This window comes from Pogona vitticeps, chromosome 12 (genome assembly GCF_051106095.1).
Source record: "Pogona vitticeps strain Pit_001003342236 chromosome 12, PviZW2.1, whole genome shotgun sequence".
NCBI lineage: Eukaryota > Metazoa > Chordata > Lepidosauria > Squamata > Agamidae > Pogona > Pogona vitticeps.
Genome location: NC_135794.1, coordinates 14973581 through 14996869, shown reverse-complemented (window position 1 = coordinate 14996869; position 23289 = coordinate 14973581). Strand labels below are relative to the sequence as shown.

General features: G+C 44.2%; 2 protein-coding genes across 3 annotated transcripts in view; one reads left to right on the top strand and one right to left on the bottom strand.

The window, feature by feature from the left end:
* MAP2K1 (mitogen-activated protein kinase kinase 1) overlaps positions 1-10553 on the top strand; it is a 63985-nt gene extending 53432 nt beyond the window's left edge. Inside the window, exons 6-11 of one of the 2 annotated variants that reach the window (XM_072982078.2) lie at positions 4679-4803; positions 5604-5811; positions 6915-6979; positions 7858-7919; positions 8336-8381; positions 9464-10553. In XM_072982078.2, the coding sequence (XP_072838179.1) occupies positions 4679-4803; positions 5604-5811; positions 6915-6979; positions 7858-7919; positions 8336-8381; positions 9464-9577 (620 nt within the window). In that variant the 3' untranslated portion in view covers positions 9578-10553. The remainder of the gene's footprint in view (positions 1-4678; positions 4804-5603; positions 5812-6914; positions 6980-7857; positions 7920-8335; positions 8382-9463) is intronic. The other variant, XM_072982079.2, reaches the window with a different exon arrangement.
* On the bottom strand, positions 10468-20593 carry SNAPC5 (small nuclear RNA activating complex polypeptide 5). The gene is made up of 3 exons (XM_020805673.3): positions 20443-20593; positions 14080-14169; positions 10468-12615 (listed from the first exon to the last, which is right to left on the bottom strand). The coding sequence occupies exons 1-3, from the start codon at positions 20530-20532 to the stop codon at positions 12502-12504; spliced, it is 294 nt and encodes a 97-aa protein (XP_020661332.3). The 5' UTR covers positions 20533-20593; the 3' UTR covers positions 10468-12501.
* Between the last annotated feature and the right edge of the window lie 2696 nt (positions 20594-23289).

Below are 23289 nucleotides of genomic sequence, written 5' to 3'. Positions count from 1 at the left end.
CATCTTGGAAATGTGTTGCTAAGCACAAGACTTGAGTGACACAGGGTCAGAGACTGGAAGTGTACCTTTTTCGACTGTATAATCCCAGTATTTCTCAGCCACCATCATAGGTAGCCGTATTGTTTAGTCAGTTCTTAGTTGTAGCATAGAAAGGTGATGTTTTTCCTAAGCTGTGTGTTTGGTCTGAGTGTCCAGGGAGGAGTAATTTTGTACTCAAGCATTAGTTCAAGTGCACAGAATCAGTGGAGGGTCTAAGGTGAGGGAAGGGAGGTTGGCTGCACTATGAGGGGAGGAATGTTCCCATTTCAAGGACAAGAATCAGCATCCTTAGGTGCTGTAGTAGATGAGCACGGCTAGGCTACCTCTCAGGAAGCATCTTTGGACTCTTTTTATACGGCACCCACAGAGATGATTTTGTAAAAGTGGAAGTGGAGAAGGAAAGTGTAAAAGTGGAAGTGGAGAAGAGCCTGTGGCTTCTAGACATTACTGTTCCCCTATTTCTCATTTCACAAGTAAACGTGTGAGGAGGTGTCTGCTTCTTCTGTTCCCTTGAACTCTCCATCACTGAGTGTATATTTCCTCTCCCCCCACCTTTTTTCTTTTTCTTTTCTCTGTACTGGCAAAATTGATTTGCAGATAAGTCTGCCTACTTCATAAGGCTTAATGCACTGCTAATGACTAGATAAGTGCTCTGTTCTACAGAGTGGTGTCCTACGCCTACAGTAGAAAAGATGAAAGGAATTGCTTCGAGTGCTTGAGCATTCATAAATAGTGAGTTTTCAGTTGCCTGGATACCGGCAGCCTTCATTTAAGGAAGTCAGAATATATTTATAGGAGCATGCTCATGATGGCTGGATTCAGACAACCACCTCTCTTTTCCAATGAACCTTTACTTCTGCAAAAATTAAAAGTTTCAGTGCATCTTAAATTGATTAATGGGGTACAATAAGCAATGGGCTACCAGCATCCATGTGTTCCACATGTTTATGGAAAGTGGGATCCCTTTCAACTAATTTGCTTTGGTTTATTATTCCATGACATAGTAGCTTTCAAAGCTTGTCACTTGAGAGGGGCAGAAAATTACAGGCTTTCCATGCAGATGACCTCAGGTCAAAACAATACAAAATAATCCTTCCAGAAACCCTGGGTAACTACTGCTGGCCAGTGCAGAAAATGTCGAGCTCAATGGACAAGTGGGCTGACTCAGTCTAAGGAAGCTTCTTGTCAATGGTGAGGAGATTCTAAGATCTTGGTTTCTATTTGGCATTTACTTATCTATCTGTTGAACTAGATCTCTACTTGCAAGGTAGCAATCTCCCTGCTCCCATTGTCATGCTCTCAGGAGTGGTGTTATGATTCAGGCTATTACAAATGTCTGTGAACTCTGAGTAGGTGAACTGCTGTCTCACTGAATGCATGAAAGATGTTGGCATACACCACTTGCACGCATCACTGGTTATGTGTTCCAAACATCCTCCAAGGAGCTCAGTACATAGCTTCTCTCCCATTAGCCTTTTGCAATAGTCTTGTGAGGTGGGTTAGAGAGAGAGAGGAAGACCGTGGGCAAAGAGCAGATATACAGGAGGAACATATGACCCATTCAACAGAGAACACCACTGGCAGAGATGCAAGGTCAGAAGAATCTGTCCTCAGCACATCTGAAGACTTCTTTTTGATTCATGAAGATCCTGGTGTTTTCCTTGTTCAAGACAGGTTTTCAGACTCAATGAAAGAATTCTTTGCTTCATTCCCACAGGCTTTTATTACACACACTTCCACACTGGGACATAACCTCTTCCCTTCATTCCTTTAGTGCTTTCCATTATTCATTTCACGACAAGTGCATCGTAGGGCAAAAACCACACTCCCAAAGATCACTTGTAGGAATTATTTTCAACTGGGGAAGATCATTATTCATGTCTTTGCTCTATCACAAAGTTAAGATATTAGATGAATGGAATTCCTGCTAAAGCTCTACTATACCTGGACAAGCTGGCAGTGAGTGAGATATCTGGCTGTGGAGCCAGAGGTTGGGAGTTCAATTCCCAAACTCTGCCTCCAGGGAGAAGCGCCAGCCTGTGTAGCCTTGGGCAAGCTGCACAGTCCCAGGATGCTCCCAGAAGCAGAGAACTAAAAATCAGTTCTGAGTACAGTGATGCCTCGCTTGACGATGATAATCTGTTCCAGCAAAATCGCAGTAGAACGAAATCGTCGTCAAGCGAAAGTAAAAATCCCATTGAAATGCATTGAAAACTGCTTCATGCCTTCCAATGGGCGAAATACCTCACCGTCCAGTGAAGAACCTCCATGGGGCAGCCATTTTCCGGTGCCTGTAAAGCGAAAAATCCGCCCTAAACACAGTGGGGAGCCATTTTGAACAGCAGGTGGCCATTTTGAGAACCTGACAATCAGCTGTTTTGATCGTCGTAAAGCGAAGAATCCGTTCCCGAAGCAGGGAACCGATCATCGTCAAGCAGATTTTCCCTATTTAAACATTGTTTTGTGATTGGTATTGCGATCGCAAAAACCTCATCGTTAAGCGATTTCGTCGTGGAGCGGGGTAATCGTTAAGTGGGGCACCACTGTATTCTTTGTTTAGAAATGCTGGAGAAGGGTCACTGCAAGTCAGAATTGACTTGATGTGTGTGTGTTTAGTCGTTTAGTCGTGTCCGACTCTTCGTGACCCCATGGACCAGAGCACGCCAGGCCCTCCTGTCTTCTACTGCCTCCCGGAGTTGTGTCAGGTTCATGTTGGTTGCTTCGCAGACACTGTCCAGCCATCTCATCCTCGGTCGTCCCCTTCTCCTCTTGCCATCACACCTTCCTAACATCAAGGTTTTTTCCAAGGACTCTTTTCTTCTCATGAGATGGCCAAAGTACTGGAGCCTCAGCTTCAGGATCTGTCCTTCAAGTGAGCATTCAGGGTTGATTTCCTTTAGAACTGATAGGTTAGTTCTCCTTGCAGTCCAGGGGATTCTCAAGAGCCTCCTCCAGCACCACAATTCAAAGGCATCAATTCTTCGGCGGTCTGCTTTCTTTATGGTCCAGCTCTCACTTCCATACATCACGACAGGAAAAACCATAGCTTTGACTATTTGGACTTTTGTTGGCAAGGTGATGTCTCTGCTTTTCAAGATGCTGTCAAGATTTGTCATCGCTTTCCTCCCAAGAAGAAGGCGCCTTTTAATTTCAGGGCTGCTGTCTCCATCTGCAGTGATCATGGAGCCCAGGAAGATAAAATTTGACACTGCCTCCATATCTTCCCCTTCTATTTCCCAGGAGGTGATGGGACCAGTGGCCATGATCTTAGTTTTTTTGATGTTGAGTTTCAGACCGTTTTTTGCACTCTCCTCTTTCACTCTCATTACAAGGTTCTTTAATTCCTCCTCACTTTCTGCCATCAGAGTGGTATCATCTGCATATCGGAGGTTGTTGATATTTCTTCCGGCAATCTTAATTCCGGCTTGGGTTTCTTCCAGTCCAGCCTTCCGCATGATGTATTCTGCATATAAGTTAAATAAGCTGGGGGACAATATACAGCCTTGCCGTACTCCTTTCCCAATTTTGAACCACTCAGTTGTTCCATGACCAGTTCTAACTGTTGCTTCCTGTCCCACATATAGGTTTGTCAGGAGACAGATAAAGTGGTCAGGCACTCCCATTTCTTTAAGAACTTGCCATAGTTTGCTGTGGTCCACACAGTCAAAGGCTTTCGCATAGTCAATGGAGCAGAAGTAGATATTTTTCTGGAACTCTCTGGCTTTCTCCATAATCCAGCGCAAGTTAGCAATTTGGTCTCGAGTTCCTCTGCCTCTTCGGAATCCAGCTTGTCAGAAACAATTGACTTGATGGCACACTATTATTATTATTATTATTATTATTATTATTATTATTATTATTATTATTATTATTATTATTATTATTATTATTATTATTATTATTATTATTATTATTATTATTATTATTATTATTATTATTATTATACTTGTATAACCTGTACTATGCTACTGTAGTGCAGGGCTAAACACTCACTCCCCAAATGTTTTTGTGGATCCTTGAGGGTCTTCCTGCATCCCTTGTCACAACAACTCTTGCTGCACCTCCAGAATTTGGTGAGGTGGGGTGGCAGTAGAGGCGGGAAAGGCTCTTTAAAAAAAAACAACAACCCAAACCTCTTCCTCATTAAACCAATTATGTGTGGGGGATTCTGTGACTTGTCTGAAAACCAGTTAGTGCTCCCAGAAACGTCATCCAAATACTGTACTACTTTGGTGACAAACAAGGTGCACATTCCATACACAACTTGTTGTGTGTATCGGTGACTTGTTTAAAAACAAACATCATGGGTAAGGTGGGGTTTCTTTGCAGCACAGCTGGAAAACCTGTTCCCAGAGGTTGTGAGGTGACCATGCTGCTCCCCAGATCATCCCGGGGACATTCTGCCCTCTTTGCTATCAAAGGAAAATGAGTGTTTTTGGAAGTAGAAAAGAGATTAAGAAGAAAGGGAGCATGTCACCCTTCACTCTTTTTTTTTTTTTTTTGGTTCCTTTTTGTGGCTCAATTCTCCCATTTCATTGTAATCACTCTGGGAACTTCAGAGATCAAAGGCAGGGCTGAAAGGCCTTAAATAAAATTAAAAATATATCCTCCATTCACCTTCTTCTTTTTTCCCTCCCAGATGTTAAGCCATCCAACATTTTGGTAAACTCTAGAGGGGAGATCAAGCTTTGTGATTTTGGTGTCAGTGGACAACTGATAGATTCAATGGCAAACTCCTTTGTGGGCACACGGTCGTACATGTCCGTAAGTACAGATGGTTGAGATCGTCCACAGCAGAAATGCCTCTTATGCAGGCAACGCTATGGGATAGGAATTTGTGCAGTCCCAATTTGCATGTAGATTTTTTTCTGTGATGCATGCTGATGTCTTTTGCTAGCCCTGCAGCAGAATAAGGTGTGTGCAGTTGTCACAAGCTGCTTTCGACCCAGAAATGCTGTAGTCAGGATTGACATTTCTGGGATCAGACCTTGCAAGGAACCTCTGTGGTCTTTGAACTTCCAAGCGCAAGGTGGGTAGGAGTGTGGAATCGTAGTTCTGACTCTGGTGTATCTGCCTTGTACAGAGACACCCCTTGATAGAAATGGTACCTATTCATTTCAGGGTCAGTTTTAATAGGAGATGCTAAAAATGGTTGTGGAAGCCAGATGGTTACACAGTTTTCTTTGTTGGGGGAGATTTAATAGATAGTACACCAATAGCAAATATTTTTTAAACATGTTGGTATTTGTGGAATGTTCAGCAGCTCAGTCACCCTTGAAGATCTGCACATCCTACAGGCTTCCAAACCAAATTGTTAGCTATTTAGGGGTGGGTGGGTGGGTGGGTGGGTGGCTTTGGGTGAAGCAGAAAACCCAAAACAGAAAGAGTACCTGAGACAACATGTAGAGTCAAGCTTCTCCCTCCCTTTTGCTTCCCTTGTCATACTTCCCAGGTTACGGCTGAATGAAATGTTCCCTAGACCATGTTGCAAATTTCTGCTGCCCCTCAGAGTTTTACTTGCTTTCATTTTTGTTGTTGTTGTTGTTGTCATTTTCTGCATGTAGCCAGAAAGACTACAGGGGACTCACTATTCGGTGCAGTCGGATATCTGGAGCATGGGGCTCTCGCTGGTAGAAATGGCTATTGGCAGATACCCGATTCCCCCACCAGATTCGAAGGAGCTGGAGCTCATGTTTGGGTGCCCCATTGGGGCTGACTCGCCGATCTCGGAGACGTCGCCCAGGCAAAGAACACCAGGCCGTCCCATGAGTGGTAAGGCAACTTTGGCTACGTGCGGGGGCTAGAAAGGAAGAGTGTTTTCTGAGGTTGGGGTATGATTGTACATGGCTTCTGGGTTCCACATGAACTCACAAGGCAGTTTTTGCCCCTGGGCCCTTCCCTATCTTGCGGGAGAAGCAAAATCACTGCTTCTGAAAGCCACCAGGAGTGGCCGTTCTCTAAAATAAGGCCCGGCGTTCTTTCTTCAGAACTCTGAAGCAGAATTTTATGTTTTTTTTTTTTTTTTTTAAACTAGAAGCAAATAACTGGGCCAGCATCTTGTGGGATTCAAGTGTGTAAGCCAGCAATCTTGTGTGTGGCGTGTGAAGTCCTGCCAGCTGTCCTTCACATGCTCCAGGATGGCTGTATCACAGACAAACAGTGAAATGTAAAGAATACAGAAGGGCAGTATCTTCATAAACATTTAACCTACTGATGCCTCAATTAATGTAATGTTATTGGTATCTATTTTTATTTTTGAAATTTACCAGTAGCTGCTGCATTTTCCACCCTCGTCTTATACTCGAGTCAATAAGTTTTCCCAGTTTTTTGTGGTAAAATTGGGTGCCTCAGCTTATAGTCGGGTCAGCTTATACTCGAGTATATGCGGTAGTAATTAAGTGCAAAAACGCAGTGCTCCTTTCATATGAATTTTTTTTATCAATTATTATCTGGCTTTAAGTGGAGACAAATGTAGGGGGAGTATAGCTTACGACATTGGCCTCTGTCCAGTGTAATGCTTGTCATAGCATCACAATACCCGCTTCTCCTCTCACCTTCTGAAAACAAAGGGGAATGAATTTCCAAGCCATCTGGAGCAGGGTTGTAGTTTTTTTTAAAGTGTGGAAGAGATTGTCACTCTCGAATTGGCCTCCTCAGCCACACTAGACACTGTTCCAAGTCAGAGCACGTCACCATAGTCTTTCGAGACTGAAGGGTGCCTAACAACAACAACAAATTGTTGTCTCTCTGTTTGAACCTGCTAAAGCAGTTTTAATAACTAGTACTAGCAGAAGAAAAGTTACAAATGGTACAGAGCACGTTGTTAGTTTATAACCTCTCTTGCGATTTATAACCTTCTGCTACGGCTTTTTCAGCCTACGGTTCCGATAGCAGACCACCAATGGCTATCTTCGAACTCCTAGATTATATAGTCAATGAGGTAAGCTAGCTTGTGTCACATTTCACATTTAAGGGTACACCACTACATTCTTTTCTACTAACAACTGCTGCTCTCCCCAATCAGGACAATTGCTGATTTTGCCCGTTTGAAGCGATTTGTCAACTTGCACCTGAGATGCAAAAGACCCCTTCCGACTGCCGCAGAATATTGTTCTGGCAGCCGTTATTCTCTGGTATCCCTAAACCAAGCAAGGCTGCAAATGACTTAAATTCTGCAGAGTTAGTTATGACCCTGTTGATTGCACCTACCTATCCGGTTGTGATTCAGCCTCCCATGTCCTGATTGAGGGGACAGCACAGGATCGAGAGCTGTGTGATCTCCTTTTCTGGGCTTCTGATTTTAGAGTCACGGTTGTATACCTCTATGCACGGGCTTTTACCTCGTAGCTTTTCTACATTTCTGCTGATGATTGACAACTGCTTTTGTTTTGTCTGCCATTCTGAAATAAAGCCAGTTTTCAAAATTTTGCCGTCAGGTCCCTGACCGATGGCATCAGCAGCCTGCAAGGATAGATGCCTGTTAGTACAGCAACACAAAAGGCAGCTAACATTTAATATTTAAAAGGCACAAGAACAGGGTGGTTTGGCAGTCTATCTCTGCTTTTAAAAATTCAGCTTAGGCTTTTACCTCTGCTGCTGCATGTGGGAATAAACCTGATCCTTCTCTCCTACAAAGAACCCCACGAATATTGAATCTCTGCCTGTCAATAGCATCATCTGCCATACTTTTTTGTCTTGTTGAGCTGATGTATTAGAATAGAAGTATTTTATAATAATAAGTATTATACAGCAATGAAAATGCCACAAGTTAACGTTGATTCCTGTTTGCATCCATCTCTTCGTAATGTCACCCGGCAGCCTCCTCCCAAGCTTCCCAGTGGGGTCTTTAGTCCAGAATTCCAGGACTTTGTGAACAAATGGTGAGTTCAACTCCTGAGGAGTTTTTCCCCCCAGGATTTTTTTCCCTTTTTAAAAGGAATTCTAAGAGCGCTAGTATGAATGGGGAAGGAAAGAAAAGAAAGATGTATTTCCTTTCTTTGAAAACAATTCAAAACAAGTTGGCTGGATCAAGATGTTTGTGGATTTTCCGGCTCACACACCAAACTGGCACAGCTTTGCCCTTAGTTTATAACGTGGTACAACCTGGCATTCCGGGGAGGTCTTGCTCCAACCCGGTTAAATGAATGAAAGCCATGCAGCTCATGCTATGGAGAGCTGTTGCAGGCAATAGGGTGCCAGGTCTTAGGCAAAAGGAGCAGCCTCTGCTATCATTTTGATCAGATTTTGAGAGAACTGGAACGCGCAATAATGGCTCCCTCTGTTCTTTTTTGTACAGCTTGATCAAGAATCCAGCAGAGAGGGCGGATTTAAAGCAGCTTATGGTAAATGGAACCCTAATTTTTCAGTTTACCTGTTCTGATTCTTTCTCTGAGCTTTCCTTGTGCCCTCCACACTTTGTCTCCCATCCCATCCCTCCGAGATTAAAATCAAGAAAAAGGTTGGTTCGAATATCGATGAATCTCAAAGAAACAGCAGAGAGTGCTAGGACTACAATGTGGAAAGACAGAACTAGCCCTCTCCAGCACTGGGTTACTCGGGCTAAAGGCTAGAGTGGATAGGACCAATCTGAACTTAAGAAAATTGGGTTTTCCCCTCAAGATATACAGTCTTTTGTGAGTGCAGAAGAAGAAACCAGCCACTTGACACCTCTGTCAGTGTACTCTGTACTCCTCTCAATATGGACCATTAGAAGACTTAACGTTAGCTGCCCTCAGTGTTCTTGATGTTGCCTGTTGTTGGGCAACAATTACCGTATTTTTCGCACCATAAGACGCACCTTTCCATAAGACGCACCAATTTTTTAAGAGAAGAAAACAGGAAAATATAATCTGTTTTCTTCACTCCATAAGACGCACAGACTTTCCACCCCCCTGTTTAGTGGGAAAAAAGTGTGTCTTATGGTGCAAAAAATACGGTATCTGCTGTCTCTGTTAATGAGACTGTGTTGTTTCTGACATGAACAAAAAAAGAAGGGCTTTAGTGACATTGTATTCGCGAAGGCTTTCACGGCCGGAATCTAATGGTTGTTGTGGGTTTTTCGGGCTCTTGGCCGTGTTCTGAAGGTTGTTCTTCCTGACGTTTCGCCAGTCTCTGTGGCTGGTCTCTCTGACAGTGCTGTCCTCTGAAGATGGCGGCCACAGAGACTGGTGAAACGTTAGGAAGAACAACCTTCAGAACACAGCCAAAGAGCCCAAAAAAGCCCACAACCGCCGCTTTAGTGACACTTCTGGCTCTCTGTGTGCTGCGCAACAGTGTGCAACAACAGTGGCCACAAGGAAGTAAGGAGGAAAGCATTGTGCCACTCTACGACAGGCCTTCCTTGCCTTGGAGCCAGCACGCAGTTAGGAACTCTGCCCTGTTTTTCTTTGGGGTGGTGGTAACTTTATTCTTTGGCCTCCTTCAGGTCCACACGTTCATCAAGAGATCCGAAGCAGAAGAAGTGGATTTTGCAGGCTGGCTGTGTTCCACCATTGGCCTTAACCAGCCTAGTACCCCGACCCACGCTGGCGGAGTCTGACAATCAAACAAGGATGCGGAGAATCCACCAAGTGCTGCTGCTACACAACCATCATTCCAAGGAGAGGGTTGACCAGGGAGCCCCACAGAAGACCCAAGGGCGCTTGGTGGATTGGCATTTGGGTCCTTCCTCCTATTAGCTATTTAAAGCAACGCTGTTTTGGTCCTGTTTCTTCAAAGCTTCTTGTCTACTAAAAAGTGCATTTCCCCCATCCCATTTAAGGAAAAACACCTCTCTCTACTTAGCATGTGCCAAATTATTTTTCTGTGCCAACCTCTTTCTCTCTCTCTCTTTCAGATTCTAAAATGACAGCTGTTGTGTTTTGATTACTTACTTTGTTAACTGACCAAACATGTGATGCTTTAAGTTAGTGGTATGCCGATTTGGAGTAAATGCTGGATACCCTTTTGCAATGGGAAATCTGGCTGGAGCTACTGCCTTCCTACCCCCTTACCTAGGTTGTTTTGACATGAAGCATTTGTAACTTGGTGGTACTTTTTCAGTCTTGCTTAGTCAGTTTCAAGCGACGTGGTAAGGGATGCTTCGAACAGGCCTCTCCCCGAGCATGTGTTAGCTGCTATGAATCCGAAATCCGAGTTCCAGTCACTGTTCTGAGCTTTTTACAATGAACTCTTGGTAATGTGAGCAGGACCTCAGCAAAGCCTCCTCTTGTCAACATAAAGAAATCTGTTGGCACTTCTATTTATTTTTTCCAGTGTCGGTTAGATATTTTGGAATTAGTGGTGCACTTCTCTCAGTTGAGATTTGTATTTTGAGAATGAGAGATAGGAGTAACCCTCAGCCATGGTCAAAATTGTTTTTTTTCCAAATGCCTCAGTATCGGTTCCCTTCTATATCAGCTGATGTTTGATATGAAAAACTGTGCAGACTTTGTGTTTGAAAATTCTTTTAATCATTTTATTCTTTCAGATGTTGAGCAATTTCATCTTACACTAATAAATATATCATGAATTTACTCCAGGGAACTGCTTTTTTTTTTAAGGAAGTGCTGCTTGCAGCTCGAAGCATTTGTAATGAAAGGGTGGGTGTGCCTCTCGCCTTGGTCTCTACGGCCTCCGCCCCCCGACCTCACTGGTCCTCTCCACTTCTAGCCAGGGACACAAAGGGAGGACCTTCTAAAACAGGCTCGTCCTGCGGTAGCCGATGCTCCTCTCAGCCTGGGAGTCTGGTGAGCTGGTGCATGCGACTCTCAGCAGACACCACACAGGGACCTGCCCAAATAAACTCCCTAATACTTCCAGGTCTAAGAGCGTTTTGCCTGTAAGTGGCAAAACAGGAGACAGCCACTAAAGCCTGCACATGGAAGGAAAACCATTAGGAACATGACCAGTGCTACTCACTTTGTCAACCGCAAGGCTGTTGTGATGACGCAGCAGTTCCTCCTCCTTCCGAGGCTATGATGACCAAACAAAGGGAAGGATAGCTCCGCATTATGCTAGAAGCCACTGCTACAAACATTCCCTGTCTCACTTGGGCACAGCCACATTCGTAACCCTACAGCAGAATATGGCTTCAGGCTAAGGAATTTAAGGTAAGAGACTCATTGCTTACCCTAAACCTAATTACAGTGACTCTAGGGGCGGTACTCATCCCTGTTTCCAAGCCGTAGAGTCAGCGTTTTGTCTGAAGATAGTTTCCGTTGTCACGTGGCCAGCGCGGCTATACACGGAACACTGTTTACTTTCCCACCGAGGTGGTCCCTATTTATCTACTCGCATTTACATGCTTTTGAACTGCTAGGTTGGCGAGGAGCTGGGACAAAGTGACGGGAGCTCCCTCCATCACGTGGATTCGATCTTACGACTGCTGGTATTCTGACCCTGCAGCAAAGGTTACAAGTGGCCAAACAGTGTTGGCGAGTGAGAATAATTGGGCCACCCCATTCAGGAAAACTTTCACAAAAAAAGATGAAAAAATAATTATTATACAATAATTGGATGAAACTTGTTGGACTCTCACAGGACCCTTATGAAGGGAAGCACCAAAAAAAATAAAAACCAGTTGTTTTCTAATATTAAAGGTAATGGTTGCCCTTGACATTTTAGTCCAGCCATGTCCAACACTAGGGCATGGTGTTCATCCCCGTTTCCAAGCCATAGAGCCAGCGTTTGTCCGTAGACAGTTTGTGTTGTCACGTGGCCAGTGTGACTAGGGAACACCGTTTTACCTTCCCACCGAGATGGTACCTATTTATCTACTCTCATTTTTAACATGCTTTCAAACTGCTAGGTTGGCGAGGAGCTGGGACAAGCAACAGGAGCTCACTCCGTCACGTGGATTCAATCTTACGACTGCAGGTCTTCTGACCTTGCAGCACAGAGGCTTCTGTGGCTTAACCTGCAGCGTCACCACATCCCTTCTAATATTACTTGCAGACAATTAATGATGTGTTCAAAGGTTTATACAACGAACAAAAGATGGTTAGATATCATTATCAGTAGTGGTTTTATGCCACAGCAAACCCACCAAATAGCTACATGCACAGAGTCCTGGATTAGTTCTTTTTTCCTTTGTTTTATAGTTTGAACAGTTTTACCTAATGTGGTTTTGCTGCTGCCGTTTGTTTAGAATTATCATTTTTACCAGCCATAGATGTTTCATGGAGAAATTATTGCTTTGAGAGCTGTGTCCTGGCATCTCCTGAATGCTACTTGGCTCCAAGAGTGTGTTTGTGTGTTAAGGATAAAACATGCTACATAGTTATGAATCAACACCACATTCCTACCAACAGTTTATCTTCACTTTTGGAAGGCTTTGCGAAATGCTGTTGCATTTCTTAGTACAGCCGGATCTCTGCAGCACCAGGCAAAGTCTCGTACAGTCATATTTTTTTTTAAATGGAAAACAGGGAGGTTCCTGAGTGGGAGGTGGGGAAGGGTAGTCAGACTGCTGTATGCCCCACTTTAGGAATCCGATTCCTGTTCTTCTTCTTCCTCCTCCTCCTCCTCTTCTTCACTGATACACATTTGTAGCTGCAGTTTAGTCTGATTGATAGCTGCTTCATTGTCCATCTGCTCCTGAATTCAGAATGAGGGAAACAAACAGGTTACTTCAAGCCAAGGGACACAAATGAGAAGAGCATCTTTTCCTTGAAGGGTGTAAGGACCTGCATTAACACCCTTGCGTTACATTTCACACACCCTCAAGGCGGCCTTCCTGGAGCAGAGCCTGCTCCCGCATGGAAGAATCCATGGGGTTGCCAACAGCCCAGAAGAGAGCAAAAACAGACCTCCTAAGTGGGGAAACGGGAGGAGTACTGGCTGACAAGAGCCATCCAGATGTGCTGAGCCATCCAGATGTGCTCTACCACGAAGGCACTGGGTGCTTTACAAACTTCCATTCAGTTTCCCATGCTCATTTGTTTTACAGTGTAGGTGGGAATCATGCAGCCCTCAAGGCTATTTCTGTGGCCTTAAAAGTTCCCCAGAAAACTTTTTCCTCCCAAAAAGTAGAACTGAACTCCTACATTGGTGGTTCTCCTCTAACACAAGATACACCACGAAGATGCACATTGGTCAGAAACCTACTGGGAATTTTACACCAGTATAACAGCATAAACTCTGGTGGATTGCCATTGCTGCTTGCATTCCATGCAAAGTCGTGTGACAGACACATAACCAGGACTGTGAGCAGCAGCTTACATGTTTGCTGCTATGATTTACACAATTACACCTATACCTACACCAGTGGAAACGCCCAGCAGGATTCTGCCCACTTAGGCAAAAACCTTCATTTGCTTTTTATTGCTTAGCTTTAAAACCAGACATGACTTTCCAGCAGTGTCTTATTTCACCTGTTGGCGCTGGCGAAATGATCCCTGGAGCTTCCAAGCTTGCCCACCTCATTTATAAAGTCAAGGTCACTTCTAGCCCCTAATCTAGTGACTCCAATTAAGAGGTTAGAACAAGGATTGTGCCCGACCACAGAGGACCAATGGGGATAGAACTACATAGTTCTTGTTATGCACTGTCAATTTGGACCCAATTATAGTGACCCTAATAGGGCTTTCAAGGTGAATGAGGTATTTCAGGAGTCGTTTTACCAGTTCCATGCCCCCCAGTTAGCCTCAATGGCTGGGGGGGATTCAAACCCAGGCCTCCTAGTCTGTCACCATAACCCCACAGCACACTAGGTATCACACTCAGATACTATGCTTCTTTAAATATATTTTGTATTTTTTAACCTCCTTGTTTGCCATTAGGTACTGTCTCACATTCCAACCTTTCCTGCCACTGACTGACAGTAGTGGCTCAGCACGCCACCACAGCTACAAATAATTCAACCGCTCCAAGTACATTTTGGCAGGGGAAGCAAATCATCATCTCTTTTCCAGCTGGGAGGAAATAAATGGCATAGTGATTCAGACATGCAAAATGCCTTGCATCGCCTCCTTAGAATCAGAATACTTGTCTTCTCTGGCACTAAATGCAAAAGCCGATTTCCTCATAAGCAAAAGCAGATATGAGGGGGGGGGGGCTTACATTTTGATGTTCTTCCGTTAGATCCGCAGAAGAGATGGGCATATTCTCTTCCCTTGCATTGATCATGGACTGAAGAGCCAGCTCTTCCACCTAGAAAAGTTTCCAATAGTTGGTGTTGAAACAATGGTTAGGCAACACATAGTCTCTTCATTCAGCTCCTTTACCCGCAAACAGGAAAAAGACTGCAGTGCAACAATTCAAACACAAAAATTCAGTTGCCAAGGTCAGTCAAATTCACAAGGAGGGATGAGAACGGGTGCAGAGTAACCATGAAACTCACATTGTGAGCTTAGACTAGACACTTTGTTTGAGTGTGATCTACCTCACAGGAATGTTGTGAGGATAAATTAGTGAGGAGGAGAACCAGAAACATTTGACTGAGCTCACTGGAGGAAAGAATACTGTATATAAATTAAGGCTAAGCAGATTATAAAAGGCCTCAGTCCCAAGATTTGCTTAATAAAGCAATTTAATTCATTGGGGTAAGCAACCAGGTGGTTTTCCCATCCCTCCCAGCTGTCAGCCTTACTGACCAAGATGTAGTACAAAACCTCTAGAATGGTGGTCCCCAATCTTGGGTCTACAGATGCTCTTGGACTACAACCCCCAGAAGTCTTCACCACCACCTATGCTGGCCAGGATTTCTGGGAGTTGAAGTCACAGAACATCTGGAGGCCCAAGGTTGGGGCCCAATGCTCTATAACAATTTTTGTTCATTGGATCCCCAGATGTTCTTGGACTACAACTCCCTGAAATTCTGACCAGCATAGCTAGTGGTGAAGGCGGGAGTTGTAATCCAAGAACATCTGAGTACCCAAGGTTGAGCACCATGGATACAAGATACTTGTCTGATGCTACAACCTCTGGTCACCATCACACAGTAATGTGGTAAAATCTACAAAGAATTAGTTACTCTCCTTCATAAATATTAATTCATTCATTCAATTTGTATGCCATTCCCATTATTGCCAAGGCACTACTCTGGGCAGTTACAACACGTATAACAGAGAACAAAAATAAAGATAAAAACATTAAAAGCAACAATAATAGTCCTAAAAACAGATGGCACAGCAGGGCTCGAAAAATCCACTTGTCTGTGACAAGTGAAAAGGCGCTGCTTGACAAGCCACAGCTCCCTCCCTCCCTCCCTCCTTACCCTTAGTCCCCCTCTCTCTCTGATCCTGCAGTCCTCCCCTCCCACTTCCCATTGTAAAAGGAATAACAGCCCTCTTCTCCCAAGTAGAGAGTTCGAGCTGCACATAGATATATAGCTCTGCAGGAGAATGTAGAGTAGTCCCATGCTGGAGAATATGGAGATTCCCTGCTCCCAATTTCAACCGAACAACCTGGCTCCTTAAGAGGCCAGGCACTTCTGCTTTCAGTTTTATTTTTGCTGGAGATATCCAAAAGAAAGGCATTCAAAATACAAGCTTCATGACCCCACAGGTAAGCAGGTAATAAAGCAACCCAAGTCTGAGGGTTTATTTTGGGTTTGTACACATTGTTATGTAGAAAGTGCCTAGTTTAAATTTAAGGTTAAACACAAATTGCAAGGCTATAGTCCAGTCATGCTGACTGGTGAAATTTCTGACTGACTGGTGAGACATTCTAAAATTTTCCAAGCCCTGTGGCAAAGAGTAATCATATAAACCCAGAATGGACAGAGGAAAGGAGGTGGGGAAGGTGATCACCTGTGGTTGATGTGGAAAGCCTCCCTGAAAAGCAACGTCTATTAACTGCTTCCTAAATGTCCACCAGAGGGGGGGGGGCTAGGCAGAGCTCCTCCAAAAGCTGGTTCCCTAAGGTTGGAGCCACCGCAAAGAAGGCCCTACCTCTTGTAGAGGATTTATGAGCCTCCCTCGGGGTGGCCATCCGGAAGAGCCTCGACTGGAATGATCTTGTGCGTCGGGAACATGACATTAAGGAGGGACGCTCTGACAAGTAACATGGTCCCAAACTGTGGAGGGCTTTGTATGCAAGTGTCAAAACCTTGAACCTGATCCGGGATACCACAGGCAACCAGTTGAGGTGAGCCAGGACTGGAGTGATGTGGTCAAATTTACTCGCACCCACTACCAGTCTGGCTGCCACATTCAGGACTTGCTGAAGTCTCTGAATCGGGCTCAAGGGAAGTCCCATGCAGAGAGCATTGCAGTAGTCAATCCAGGAGATGACCAGGGCCTGCACCAAAGTCCAAATATAAATACGTTAGGAGTTTATTTTAAATGAGCAGATACATTAACTTGAACTCTCATTACTGCAAAATACATTAAACTGTAGGACAGCAAAAACCAGAAACTACCTTTAAAAACTATTTAAATAATACAAACATTTGAGTGTCCAAAGTCAGAATCTTACTGGTAACTGATGTGTGCATAAGTGAAATCACACTAATCACAGCAGCAAATTGCCTCTAATTTTAATGAGGTGTTATTATTGCTGATCCTGTGTCCAGTCATGCAACAGCCACAAAACCAGTAATGCGACTACATCTAATTAATTAGCACCAATTCTTTGCAGTGACTTATTTGATTTTATTTATGCCTGTATAAGCCGCCAATAGGTCTCTGACCTAAGGAAGTTAAAGTCTACGATTCCAGTACATGGAATGCCTACGGCACAATTTTTAGGTGCAGAAACAGTAACAAGCCTCCACTAGCACAGCAGAAAGTAGCCTGCACATGCCATTGAGCTTAAACTCTTAATTCCTTCCGGAAAGCACATTCTTGGCCATCTATTTATAACACTGGCCCTTTGTGTGTGCTGGCCTTTCCTCTCCTTTTCACACCACCCAGCAGACAGCTGTGCTAATACTCTCCAAATCTTGTGGCATTTAAACACACACTGCAAAAGTCAGGTCTGGTGCAAGGCTGGTCAAGTCCTTTTATGGCTACATACTACATTGAAAGAACTTAATTTTCTAAAGGATATAGGTAAAGGTAAAGGTTCCCCTTGACAATTTTTGTCCAGTCGTGTTCGACTCTAGGGGGCGGTGCTCATCCCCGTTTCCAAGCCACAGAGCCAGCGTTTTGTCCGAAGACAATCTTCCATGGTCACCATGGCCAGTGCGGCTTAGACACGGAACGCCGTTACCTTCCCACCGAGGTGGTCCCTATTAACCTACTCGCATTTGCATGCTTTCGAACCGCTAGGTTGGCAGGAGCTGGGACAAGCGACAGGCGCTCACTCCGTCGCGTGGATTCGATCTTACGACTGCTTGGTCTTCTGACCCTGCAGCACAGGCTTCTGTGGTTTAGCCCACCTAATTGTTTAGATACAAGGGGTTTCCCCCTTTCAAGTTTCAGGTCTAAATGTTGACTAATTATTAGTCCTCAACTTATAGCAGATCCACCAAATCAATGAAACCTTAAGAGTCAAGACTTAAAAAGGCTACTGATTCAATGGGTCTGTACTAAATGGGACACAAACCCCTCCATAAAAAAATGTGAACAACCACATGAGTTCAGATCTTTAAGGGACCCTCTCATCTCACACCTGCTCACGTAAGGTGGGCTGCTGTAAATAACAAGGGTCTGATTTCCAGAGCAAGTAGCCAAGGCGACCAGAACTCTGTTATGCCTTAGGGAAGCTTGGGGAACCCAGAGCAGCACAAAAAGAAAGACTTGGCAAAGGTTGCCATAATTTGGAATCAAATGGATGGCACATATTTATAAAATGTGCATAAATGTGTTTGCAAAGAATCTTGGTTAATTCCCCAATCTAAAGCAATTGACATAATTTTGCTCTCAAAAAGTAAAATAGGAAAGCTATAGTGATACAAAAAGCCATCCATGCACATAAAGGGAGAATTGTGGAACACAGAACGAGAACTAAAGTTTTGTAAAACCATTAAGAATTGTGACGGCAGATTTGGATGAGGAAAAGAGAGTGGACATGTTTTATCTTGAATTCATTGTATATTTATACAGTACATAAAAATCAGAAGCACAATGAGTGGAGTGAAGAGGGATCTCTGGAGTGATGAGGAATAAAGACACATCAAGAATTGTGCTAGGTCAGACCAAGGCAAGTCTCTGATCTGTCCTACTTCCAGGAAAATCAGGAGAACTTGAAAGCAACCAAGGGAAGTTTAATGGAACTAGCAAAAGGTGGTCTGTGTTATGCTCAGTTTAAGAAAACAGACAAACTAGAGAAAGCAGGTTTATTCCAAAACTGTTCCCATGGTATTTTGGCTCAAAGGTTTCATTCAGGAGTCTTTCCGAGGCCTACCTAGAAATACCAATGACTGAACCTGGACCACCATCTACACAAAGCATATGCTCCACCCCAGCCCATTTCACAGGCATTGAAAACATCAGTAAAAAAAATTGTGGGAGCAATCTATAACAAGGCATAAATATGAGTGTATATTTATATTTAATATGTTAAATTTTAATTTCCAGCTTTTCTTATATGAATAAATATGATGTTTCTTTATACTCTTACTCTCTAGGGTGTCTGCAGAACCTAAGGCAAGAGCCCAATATCGGAGTGACGGCAAGCTGCGTCTTCAAAAGAGGGCATTGCTATAACCTAATACTGTACCCCTGTGAGCAACTCTACAATGTCCATGTTATGACTGCATTTGAACAGAGCCCTCATGTTACATCTGGCCAAAGGTTTAGCTTACCATGATGACAACCTTTAAAAAAACAACAACACACACACACACAAAACTACCTACTCATGAAGTTTTGAGACATCAAAAATTTCCACACTTTCATGCAATTTGGTCTCAATGAAGGTACCTGAAAGGATTTTGTGTGGATAACAAGAACTTTTCAGTCTCCTCTGAACACATCAAGCCAGGCATCAATTCAGTGAAACTGATGGGTACAAAAACTGGGACCTTCAGTGTGCAATGAATGGGCTTGACGAGTGAACAACCTTTGTTTCTCCCAAATAAACCTCTTCTATGTATGTTCCCTGTTGTGGGCCTCAATGTACAGGGATTCTCTACGGAAGGGTAGGGGGGGCATATGGCAAACTATGTAATTGAACGGCATTGGAGTGTTTAGCGCAATAAGATAGTGTGATTGTTAGATAAGATGTTATTGTTTGCAGAATTTTGCCAGAGGGTAAGTAGAGTTTTTGTGCAACGATGCATGTTTGTTTAGGATGGAAAACGAGTTTCCCCTCCCAAACAAACATATTTAAGAGAGGAGGAATGTAGCATTCACCCTAAGTTATGCATTGTAAGTTATGCATTATTCTTATTATATGTTAATATGGTTAAAAGGCGGAGCCTGAGAGAAGAGGCGCAGTCTGAGAGAGTCTGAGTCTGGAATCAGAGTGAGAAGGATAGGTTGGGGATCCGAGGAGTGATTAGCTAGAGTGTATCCTGTGATAATTAATATAGAAGGTTAATATTAATAATTAGTGAATCTTGAATAATATGCTTATGAATTATTCCAGCTACCAACTTTAATTAATAAACTTGTTCTGTTGAAACGTCAACACTGGATGGACCTTCATCTTTTTCTAAGTAAACTAAGTTGATAAAAGAGATCACCTGGTGGCAGCGTATTAAGAGGTACCTTGTGAGCTCTGTGTTTGGGGAAACAAGCAGGGCCCACGAGGGCCAGCGCCACAATTGGACTGGGATTGCCCTCCGACTCCATGCAGTCTGGGGAGGGATCGGCCATCACAGGAGCAGCAGTTCTAACCACCTGAAGGGCCAAGGATCCCCTGATCTACTGAGTTTCAACCCCTCCGATGTATGAGACTAAGGAAACCCTCTAACACCATTGCAGCTGATTACAAAACCTATAAAGTTCATTAGCAATTGTAAAAAGCCAGTCTAATTAACATTCGAGTTATTCTATCATTGTTTCTTTCTCACTTCCTTACAGCACAAACATCAATGAAAGACCTGCCTATCAAAGGCTGTCGCCACAATGTTAAAACACTCACTGACTTTCTTACCAGCCACCATCTCTGTTATTTTGATGCCATGTATAAAGATTTGACATGTTATATCTATTTCTTTTCTGAGGATGTGGACTTGTTCTTTAAGGTGCCGTCACGTTTTTGGGTTTTTTTGTTCATTTTTACCTATAGGTAGTACCTGTCAGGGGACCCTGCTCCTTTTTAAATAAATCGTAGCCAATTGTAAGCAGCGCCGGAGGGCCAAAAAGCCAGAATAAACCGCCTCGTTGCTTTAACACACCGGTGGCAAAAAACACGTCGAAGAAAGAGATGCCCACGTTCATCAAATAACACGTGTCCGTCGGGGCTATAGCAGAGCCGAGCTTCGACCTCATCATCAGCCTTGCAAATAGACACACACACACACACACACACCCGCCGCCCTCCCAGCTCAGTTTTCCCTCGCCGCCTCCTCCCCGACCCTCCGCTCCGGACCTTGAGGCGGTTGAGCTGGTCGTTCAGCGCCGCCTTGACCCGCAGCAGCGTCTCTTCCTCCCGGCGCAGCTCCTGGAGACGGCTCAGCATCCTGCTCTCCCCCCTCCACCTCGGACGGCGCGGACCGATGACGTCGCCGGCGCTCCCGACGCCCAATAACAGCGACGCGGAGCCAGGCAGGCCCTGTTCTTTGAGGGAGGAAGTGGGACGTTGCCAGGCAGGCCATGTTCTTTTAGGGCGGAAGTCGGGCCGCCTCCCTTGAGGGCGAATCCCACTCCCGACGACGCGCCTGTTTTGCAGCGCTCATGCCCGGGGGTGGGGAGAAGAAGCATTAAGGAAGGGAGGGCCCCGCCGTCCAGGCCGCCTCCCTTCAGAAGAGCAGGTTAAAACACTGCCCCCCCAACCGCCCCACATGGGCCTCGAACCCCGAGGTGTGACCCCTCCGCGCCCCTTCTCCGCCCTTTGTGCCCAAGCCTTTCTCCGAGGAACCGTCTCGGGAGCTCAGCAAGCGGGAGGCCTGGTCCTCAGCTTGTAGCTTGCAGGATGAAAGCACACACACACACCCGGGGCCGAATGCAAAAATCAAAAACACGAAGACGAAAACTTGAGCCTCGAAGCTTCCTGGACCCGTCCCGAGGAGAGGGAATGGACTGAACCACTTTGCCTTCCAGTTGAAAGCGGCAAGAAAGGAGGCCTCTGCTGACCCCGGGAGTGAAGCCGGTTAATAAATAGTTCCTTGGCACGAATATAGGATTAAAAGAAAGATATGGTCCAAAAGAAAAAATATATATCACTTTATCCGAACAAAGACGTTGTCTCTCTGACGGATGGAATATGACTATTCTATCGGTGCCACATACTAAGCACAGCTCTGGAAACTGGTCCTAGGTCTGTTAACTTCCTCGAAATGGCAGCATGATTATTAACATCATCTTCAACTATTTTTCATACATGTAGGCTTTCATGTGCAAGAGCAGATACTTTTAGCAGACCACTAAAAAAATCGAACAGCCAGCTAGCTTGATGTTAATTCATCTTCCTCTGGCTGTGCAGCTTAAAATTACACTTTCATATCGTTTTACTTTTTGTGAATTCAGCTCTCCACACAGAATAACAAGAGGAGGAGCTTCAGAAGGCTATTTTGCTTGTAACTATGATCCAGCAAGTCAATTCAGACTTAGGTAAAGGTTCCCCTTGACATTTAGTCCAGTCGTGTCTGACTCTAGGGCGCAGTGCTCATATCCGTCTCCAAACCGTAGAGCCAGCATTTGTCCATAGACTGCTTCCGTGGTCATGTGGCCAACACGAGTAGACATGGAACACCGTTATTACAGAGTTGTTCTCATTAACCATCTTGGCTTCAATCCCAAATACTCCAAAAGAACAATAACACAAGAACCTCTCTATCCATCCCGCTAGGGATGAAAGGATAGAAAGATAATATTTGCCCATAATTATAAACACAAGCTACTGTACTAAGCAGCACTTTTATGCCTAATCACAACCCAGCCTGCCTTCCATACCATCTGTACTCTGTTGTCAAGGATGGCATAGAAGTCGTGCTCGAAGATTAAGAAATTCCTCATTAGACAGATCTGATGACAAATCAAAGTGTAGGGAACTCTAACAGGTTTGGGGGCTGAATTTTAGTTTGAGATGCTGCTACGGGCTGTACTTGATGGGTGTTTCTGCAACCTCATGTGCTGTTTCCAGTTGGTGTGGCTTGAAGGATCTTTCTGGCCTAGGATAGACTGTCAGTCTATCTAGCACTAACCAATGCAGTGGTGCCTCACTTAATGGGTGCACCGTTTAATGACGAATCTGCATAGCGACGAAGATTTTGCGATCGCATTGCGATGTTTTAAATGGGTAAAAATTGCTTTGCGATGATCGGTACCGTTTCGCTTACCGATCATCGCAAAGCGAGGATTTTTTAACAGCTGATCAGTAGTTCCAAAATGGCCACCAGGTAAACAAAATGGCCACCCGCTGTGTTTTCGCACCGATTCCTCGCTTACCGGGCAGCGAAAATGGCAGCTGTATGGAGGATTTTCACTTAAAGGTGAGTTTTAAGCCTATAGGAATGCATTAAATGGGTTTTAATGCATTCCTATGGGCTTTTTCTTTTCACATAGCTGTACGGATTATCGTCGCTATGCGGGCCACCACTGTAGTTCCTTCCCTGCCTCTGATGCAAGGAGATATCCACCTCTCTGCTCTGCCCCACCTCTTTTCTCCATTACAAGCAATCAGTCTGTTGAAAGTAGTGAGTCTGTTGCAGCCTGCTGCTGAGAATCAGTCAGACATGTTCAGTTTGCTGTCGATATCTTCAACAGTACATGGAATCTTTTTATTTTCTACTTCAGATGTCTGAATTATTGAGACTGTAAGTGCCCGTTGATGAGGAAAAGGGGTGGACTACTCTGTGGAACTTGATGCTAATTTTGCTCTGTGAATCCCTTCACTTCTGCTACACAGCTAGAAGTAATTAATGTGTAATCAAGACTGATGGGCTTTCAGTGAAATTCCTCTTAAGGTCACCAAAACAAAATCCTATAACTAGGGCTTTTGAAAAAATTGTATTTTTTTTAAATGGATGCGTGTATTGGTGACTAGTCCAAGCAAGTTTACAAACGTGTCTACACCAAACTTAAATACTGCTGTTAGGTTTGTATTTACCAAAGCTCTTACGTACAGTATCCTGAAATGGATTAAAATGCAAGGCCTAACTTCAGTTGCTAGTCCCAAAAGAACATGCCCATTGATTCTACTAGAGTTATATTAAGTGCTGAATTACTATTGCAAGATTCACTGGATCTGCTGTACTTGGAGAGGCAACTGGATCTA

Coding starts and splice junctions, on each gene's coding strand:
- SNAPC5 (XM_020805673.3), bottom strand. CDS start 20,532: ATGCTGAGCCGTCTCCAGGAGCTGCGCCGGGAGGAAGAGACGCTGCTG. Junction 14,170..20,442: donor ACCAGCTCAACCGCCTCAAG/GTCCGGAGCGGA, acceptor AAACTTTTCTAG/GTGGAAGAGCTGGCTCTTCA. Junction 12,616..14,079: donor TAACGGAAGAACATCAAAAT/GTAAGCCCCCCC, acceptor TTCTGAATTCAG/GAGCAGATGGACAATGAAGC.